The sequence below is a fragment of the Trichechus manatus genome, unplaced genomic scaffold (genome assembly GCF_000243295.1).
Source record: "Trichechus manatus latirostris isolate Lorelei unplaced genomic scaffold, TriManLat1.0 scaffold00011, whole genome shotgun sequence".
Classification (NCBI taxonomy): Eukaryota; Metazoa; Chordata; class Mammalia; order Sirenia; family Trichechidae; genus Trichechus; species Trichechus manatus.
This window is the reverse complement of record NW_004443947.1, coordinates 1,208,278-1,216,055: the sequence shown is the minus strand read 5'-3', so window position 1 is coordinate 1,216,055 and position 7,778 is coordinate 1,208,278. Positions and strand designations below refer to the sequence as shown.

Genomic DNA, 7,778 nt, shown 5'->3' with positions numbered 1-7,778 from the left:
AAAGGCATTCGACTATGTGGATCACAACAAATTATGGATAACAGTGCGAAGAATGGAAATTCCAGAACACTTAACTGTGCTTTTGAGGAACCTATACACAGACCAAGAGGCAGTTGTTTGAACAGAACAAGGGGATATTGCACGGTTTAAAATCAGAAAAGGTGTGTGTCAGTGTTGTATCCTTTCACCATATTTATTTAATCTGTATGCTGAGCAAATATTCTGAGAAACTGGACTTTTGAAGAAGAAAGAGCGCAGCATCAGGATTGGAGGACTCATTAACAACATGTGATATGCAGATGACACAACCTTGCTTGCTGAAAGTTAAGAGGACTTGAAGCACTTACTGATGAACATCAAAGACCACAGCCTTCAGTATGAATTACACCTCAACATAAAGAAAACAGAAATCTATACAACTGGACCAATAAGCAACATCATAGTAAACAGAGAAAAGACTGAAGTTGTCAAGGATTTCATTTTACTCGGTTCCATAGTCAATGACCATGGAAGCAGCAGTCAAGAAATCAAATGACCTATTATGGGCAAATCTACTGCAAAAGACCTCTTTAAAGTATTAAAAAGCAAAGATGTCACTTCGAGGACTAAGGTGTGCCTGACCCAAGCCATGGTATTTTCAAATTGCCACAGACGCATGCAGAAGTTGGGCAATGAATAAGCAAGACTGAAGAAGAACTGCTGCCTTTGAATTATGGTGTTGGCAAAGAATTTGAATATACCATGGACTGCCAGAAGAACAAACACATCACATCTGCTTGCAAGTACAGCCAGAATGCTTCTTAGAAAGGAGGATGGTGAGACTTCGTCTCATGTACTTTGGACATGTTATCAGAAGGGACCAATCCCAGGAGAAGGACATCATGCTTGGTAAAGTAAAGATCAGTGAAAAATAGGAAGACCCTCAACAAGATGGACTGACACAGTGGCTGCAACAATGGGCTCAAGCATAACAATAATTGTGAAGATGTTTAGCTCTGTTGCACATAGGGTCGCTATGAGTTGGAACTGATTCGACAGCACCTAACAACAACAACAACAATGGATCAAGGAGAGAGAGGAGGGAGCTCCCCGCTCAGGGGCTGGGACCAGAGCACATGTGGGGAACTGACCTGGATGGGGTTGGGTACAGACCCTTCTCCCATAGTCAGGAGCAGAAAAGAGACATGGATGCAAATGCTGGTACGTATAGATGCAGTGGTGGGAGGGTGAGCATGCTTATTTCTGTTGGCGGTCATTTCTCCAATGATGTCCGCGAGGTGGGAGTGGGTGGGGAAGAGAGGAGAAGGTTGGATGGTCTCAGGGACTAGAAAGGCAGCCATACTAGAACACAGGAGCGGCAGGGAGAGCCTGTTCGCTTGAGGTTTGCAATCACATTTTTACAATGGGTGCAATTAGCCTCGTGATGATGAGGCTCAGCATGCACCAAGGGTGTGGGCAGCTGAGTGGAACTGAGGTCAAGGGACCAAGAGGCCAGGTCCTTGGAGACATCTGCTGTGTATATGGTCCAAGGACAATGACAGGAATAGCACATGGAGAGGAGAATAAAGCAGGCACTACCATCTTCAGGAGACTTGCTTACCTTACACTGGAATTTCACCTGCTTGAGAACACAGACTTAGTACTCCAGAGTCCAGCATGGAGTAGGCACTCAGTAAAAATCAAACAAATGGATGCACGTCTAATACAGAATTTGATCTTTATCCTTTGTAGCTGAGGAAACTGAGACCTGGGGTCCCCGACGTGTCTGCCCATTTGGTGTCTCAGCAGGGGACAAATGCTTTGGGTGTGTACATCTTTGAAATCCCTCCCTCCTCTCCCCCAGCCCTTCTCCACCTCCTCCCCAGCTCAGGCTTCCTGGTGTCCAGCTGGCTTCCTCCAGTCTGGCCTCCACACTGCTCCTTTGTCGGTCCAACTGTGTCCCTCCTCTATGCAAAATTCTCCCTCTCCCCTGAGCAGGAGATCAAGCTCTTCCAGAACTTTCAGGGAGTCTCCAGCTCTGGTCACTAGCTCCCCTTCGGCCCCTGAAGGTCTCTTTGTCCATGCTCTTCCCTTGGATCTGTGGGCCCAGCCCCCTGCCCTGCCTGCCTTTCATGCATTCAGAGGGTGCCTCTCCAATCAGCAAGCCACATTCCTCCCTTCACTCTTTCTGCTGCAAAGGAGGGTGGTGGTGGGGCAGCACACAATTATCTGGTTCCGTGGATGTGAGCCCCCTGGTGGCAGAGGTCAGGCCCAAGTCATCTGTGGAACCCAGCGCAGGGTGCTGGGCTTTGTTGCAGTGAATGTGAGTGAGGTCTGTGTGTCCACGCGTACCCACAAGTGCCACTAGCAAGAACTGAAGTGAGAAGAGGTGAAACTGGGGGTCACACGGTGGAGCAAAGGTGGCACTGAGTCTGTGCTGGAGCTGGAAGGCTTTATTATCAGCAAACCTCTGTACACTATACACCGGGTGGAGGGAAGGTGAAGGAGGGGTCCCTGCAGGCCATAGTGGACCTGGGGGGTGAGCCCAAATGTCCTCCTCTCTTCTCCAGTGGCCACATGGCTCCGGGGCTCAGGGCCGGTCGCACGGGACAGGGCCCTTCCTCCGCTCTCGGCCCAACAGCGTCACCAGCTTGGCCTTGAAGGCTGCTGGGGCGCTGGAGTGGCTGCTGCCCCCGGCCTCGTCGCTTGCCTCGTCTACCTCCAGCTCGAGCAGCCGCCGGTACTGGGCCTCCAGGCTCTCGTCGGGGCCGGGGCCGCTCCAGCTCAGGTCTTCGCGGTTGTGGTAGATGCGGCTGGCCTCGGGGCCGCCCTCCAGTGCGCACAGGTTCTCGTAGAGGTGTTGGGTGGCGGCGGCGACAGCCGGAGACCCGCTGGCACGCTTGGCCACGACGGCGTAGACAGCGGTGTTCTCGGCGGCCTGGTCTGGCAGCGGTGGCAGGCTCTTCGGCCCGGGCTCCAACCCTGCGCGCGCCTTCCGGCAGCCGCGCGGCTCCATCCCCGGCGTCTCTCGTAGCTCCCCAGGAGGCTCCAGGGAGGGCAGCGAGGTGGCCCGCGGCAGGGGGCAGGGCCAGGGAGACGCCAGCTCCGGCAGCTGCTCACGCTGGCGGGCGATAGCCGCGGCCATGGCGCCGCAGAGGTCAGGGGCGCGGGAGCTGCTGAAGGCGAAGAGGCCTTCGCCCGAGTCGCAGCGGCGGCCGGCTTCAAAGGAGAATACCCCCTGGGGGCGACACAAGCGGGGTCAGTGAGGAGGGTCAGGTGTTGCCCCTCCCACCGGGACCCACAGGATGGGTGCCTCACCTTTTGGGAGCCAAACTTTCGCAAGAAGTGATAGGGCCAGGTGTAGAGGGCCTGTAGGCCAGAGGGATCCTTCAGCTGGATGGCATCCTGGCCCAGTGCCAGCAGGTAGGGCCCCTTCAGTTGGCAGCGGGTAGCGGCCTCCGTCTTCTGCACCACCACTGGGAACTTGACCACTGCAGGCAGGTGGCCATGAGGGCTCCTCCCACCATCACCCAAGCAAGCAAGCAAGCGCAACCCCTACCAGCCCCCATGGATCCAAGCCCTGGGTGCTGGTGGGCCCGAGACTGCCCCTGTGCCTCTCAGACTCACCTTCCATCCAGGAGGAGTAGATGGAGTTTTCCTCCATGGAGACGGGGACCCTGGTGGGAGACTCAGCCTCCTCTGACGCTGAGGAGCACTCCCCTGTGCCCTGAGGGTGGGCCCAAGGTCAGAGGTCAGAGTCCCCCCCACCCCACTTCCATTTGGCTCCTCAGTCTCCCCACGCCCTTCCCCTATCCCTCCTTTGGGCTGGTAACTCAGGACTCCATGACAAGCAAGAGCAACCAGGGTCCTGGGTGCCAGTCCACTTTGCCAGTGTGCCAGCCCTCTGAGCCTGATCCCTTACCTGTAAGATGGGCAGCAGTCCCATCTGCTGCTCCTTGGGGGTGCTGGGCTTAGGGTGTCAGAGAGCGTAAAGTGCTGGGGACACGGGAAGACGTCCCCAATAGGGACTGGGCCAGGTTGTGTGTCCCCAACAGCGTGGAGCACTGAAGGGCAGGAGAGCTGGGGAGGAACCCACAAGTGACCTGGTCCTGAGCCTTGTATTCCCCACTCCCCAGGCCTCTTTTCTCCATCGAAGCACAAAAAGCCCCTCTCTTTTTCTTTCATCCTCACATCCAATCTTGCAGCAAGTCCCCCTCCCCGGGCCTGCTGACTTTCAGCACCACTACCACCCTGATCCAGGGTGCCATCAGCCTGCCTGGTAAGATGCAGCAGCTTCCTGATGCCCTCATGTCTGCTCATTTCCTTTTGGTCTCTGGCTTGAACCCTCCAGAAGGCTTCTCATCTTACTCAGAATAAAACTCCAAACTGACATCATGGTCCAAGGCAGTTTTATGTGGCTCCTGTCAAACTCCAACTTCATCTCCTACTATGCTCCCTGCCACTCCTGACCCTCTAGCCACAGTGGCCTCCTTTCTGCTCCTTGAACACACTAAATTTTTCTTGCCTCAGGGGCTTTGCCCATGCTGCACCCTCTGCCTGTGACATTCTTCCCTTAGACCTTGGCCTGCTGGGCTCTTTGTCATTCAGGACTCAAGCGTACTGTTTCTCTCAGAGAGGCCTTCCTTGACCATCCTGTCTAATGTCCTTCATCACAGTATGTCCTTGCTCTATCACCCGGGTGACCATCTGAGAATTTCTGGGCTGTTTTCCTGCCTGTAAGTGCTTGGCAGATGCTACTGAGGGAAAAGATAAACAGGAGTATGGAGATGACCGAGTAGGGGGTGAGGTGTGCCCTGCTCACCGGGAAGGCCAGCTGGCAGATGGGGCCCATCCAAGCCTGGCGGTGCTTTGCGGCCAGCAAGTGGCTTCGCTCGATGGTGGTGAGCAGGAAGGCCCCAGTGTCTCGGGGGCAGCTCTCACTGTCCGTGGGCAGCACGGATACACAGTCAGCCAGGCGGACGACCCGTGGTTCCCCATGCCGTGCAGACTTGTCCCCTGCAGACCGTAGGCCACCACTGCGGACCTCCCAGGTCTCCAGCCGGGCCACGCCTGATGGGCCTCCCGCGTACAGCAGTGCCCACACCTTCCGCCAGCACTTCTGTGGGAAACGGGGAGACCCTCGGGTGGCAGACTCTCCCTGCTGCTCAGCTCAGCACACACTCCTGGCTGCCCTGGCTGGCCTCTGCCTCCCTGACTCCTCAGGGCCCCAGGGAAGGAGGCCCATTAGAGCCAGGCAGACACAGAGAAGAGTATGTGCAGGGTCAGTCAGTCCTGGGTTCAAATCCCCTACCCTTTCCTAACTGATCTCTGAAACATCGTGAGAACACAAAGTTGAGGATTCCACTGGATGGTGTCTACGAAGTCCTGAAGTCCCGAGAGGCATGGAGCTGACCACGCCTTCCACAGAAAAGGCCTCATGGGGCAAACGGATGGGTGGGGGTGGGGAAGCCTCAGTCTCATGATGGCAAGGAAGGAAACATGCAAATAACTTTGAGCAAAGGAAACAGGCCCTTTATCTGCCTGGGCAGCAGCTGCAGCTGAGCTGGTGGTACAGGGCTGGCTGCTGGGGAGAGGTCGACTCCCCACCCACCTCTTCTCCCGTGGCCCCGAATGGCTGGGAGCCAAGCCCTCTTCTGCAGGGTGGGGCTCTGCCACAGGACCTAGGTTTCTCCCACCTTGGCTGACCCTCCCTATCCTCCCTAGGGGCCTCGGTGCTACTATGAGATGGTCGAGAGGGCTGTTGGTCTACACAGCTTCTGCTCTGACCTGCTAGGAGGTTGGATTCTTGATCCCCATCCCACTCTTGGCTCCCCCATCTGTGAATGCAGCAGGGTCTTCCACAGACTTGGCCAGCCTCAGCCCCTCAAGCCCAGGACCAGGCTCTCCTCCATGCTCCCATAGCCGGGTTGGGTCCTCCACCCCGCCTCCCCACTTCTCCCACGTCCAGGTGGGATGTCCAAGGTGAGGGTGGGGGGTCGCTTTCTGCCCACATTTGTCCTGGACAGCTGCCTGGCAGCCAGGGGGTGCCCACCTTGCCGAACTTGACGTGCTGCTGGTAGAGGATGCCATCCTTGACGGGGGTCTCCGGAGGCTCCATGGCCGTGGCTGGGCTGCACGGCCGCCACTCTGAAGACCTGAGGAGACTGGTGACAGGCAGAGGGGAACTCCTCACACTTCCCCTTCTGGCCACTTCCCCTCCCTCTGTCCAGAGAGGCAGCTGCAGGGCTTGGGGGAGGGGAGCCCTGTCTTCAGTAGAGAAGCTGGGACAGACATTGGGGCATCACGTATTTTTTCCTTGGGGTCTTCTCTGGGACCTGGTGCCTATACCCGTCTGGCAAGGGCCTCAGACCGCCCAAGGGTAATGGCCCTGGACTGCCCCTGGGTCAGCTGGGAGAGCATCTGACCGGCAGGCTGGCTCCCCTGAGTCATGAGCTCGGCTCCACTCCCTCCCCTGCCACTGTGCACCCCAGGCCTGGCTTGCCCACCACCCTGCCCTCACCCTGCATCCTCCTTACTTTTCCGACTGGAGTCTGGGTTTGGACCACTGGGCCGGCCAGCAAGTCTCACCAATCCCACTCTGCGTTTCTTTCCCTCTGAAGTATTTCTAACAGTCACTCCATCCCCACAGCCCCCGACCCATTGCCAGCCTCAGCAGCACCCTTTTGAACCCCTGCCCGAACCCTCTCCACTGTAGGCAGCCATTTCTCTACTGCTCAAACTCAGCCCTGTTTCTCCCCCTCCAAACTCATTTCCTCACTGCCCTCCTCAGCCACACACTCTGGGTCCTCGGTTCAGGCCCTACAGAGTAGTCCCCCCGGGTGCCCTCACCGCTGTGTCACGTCTTCCTCCTGGAGGCCCTCCCAGACAATCCACGTTGTCCCAGAACACGGGGCCCCCATAGCATACACCCCAGTCAAGACAGGAGTCAATGCCTGAGCCACCCAGCCACCAGAGTGTGGGTGGCACTCTTGCAGGCCCCTGGAGAGGTCACATGCTCCTTTAGAGCTGTGCTTCCTACTGGGGCCAGTACCCGGGCTCTGTGTCTGGCGCTGAATTCTGGGGACAGCCTCATGCCAGTCACCAGTGCCACCTTGAGGAAGGCATGTGCAACCAAACTAAGGAATACTGTTTGGGGCCACGTGTGGGACAGGCAGCTTCTTCTGGCCAGGGATACTTTCCTGGCCTCTTGGGTACCTGCTCCATGCCCACGGCGGGAGGCGGCCAGGCGGCCTGAGCTTGGGCAGCCTCAAACACCGTAAGCTTTGCCTTCTCATCACCATCTCAACAATGAGGAAATCAAGGCTCAGAAAAATTAAGTAACCTGTCCAAGGCCACACACCAAGTTAACAAACATAGCTTGAGCAACTGCTGTCCCACTGGATCAGCGTGTGGCTTTCTACGTAGGCTCCTGGCCTGGAGGAACTGCTTGGGAAGTGGCTGCCGCCAGGACTGTTGCTCCACTGCCCCCTGCTCGGATGTTGAAATCCTAGATTATTTACAGCAGTCTCAGGATGGCCACCAGGCTTACTTGTGTCTTTATTTGTGAGCTCTCGCACTCACCTGAGCTTCCCAAGCAGGCATCAGCCTGGCTCTCCTGGGCGCTAGGAGCCCAGCACCAACTGAGCTGGGCAGAGTGGGGGCCAGTGGGGCTTGTGGTCATCAACCAAGATGGGCAGAGTGGGAGCCAGTGGTGAATGGTGGTCCTGTGCCGTCTGCTACTCCTTAGTGAAGGGAGTTGAGAGATCCCCCCTGGGAGCCTGTACAGGTGGGCAGTGGGA

General features: G+C 56.9%; 1 protein-coding gene across 1 annotated transcript; it reads right to left on the bottom strand.

Annotated features, from left to right (window-relative positions):
* Nucleotides 1-1,519: 1,519 nt before the first annotated feature.
* On the bottom strand, nt 1,520-7,110 carry DOK3 (docking protein 3). The gene is made up of 6 exons (XM_004371139.2): nt 6,829-7,110; nt 6,032-6,143; nt 4,802-5,098; nt 3,607-3,706; nt 3,298-3,470; nt 1,520-3,217 (listed from the first exon to the last, which is right to left on the bottom strand). Exons 1-6 carry the CDS (start codon nt 6,897-6,899, stop codon nt 2,570-2,572), a joined length of 1,401 nt encoding a protein of 466 aa, XP_004371196.2. The 5' UTR covers nt 6,900-7,110; the 3' UTR covers nt 1,520-2,569.
* Nucleotides 7,111-7,778: the final 668 nt, after the last annotated feature.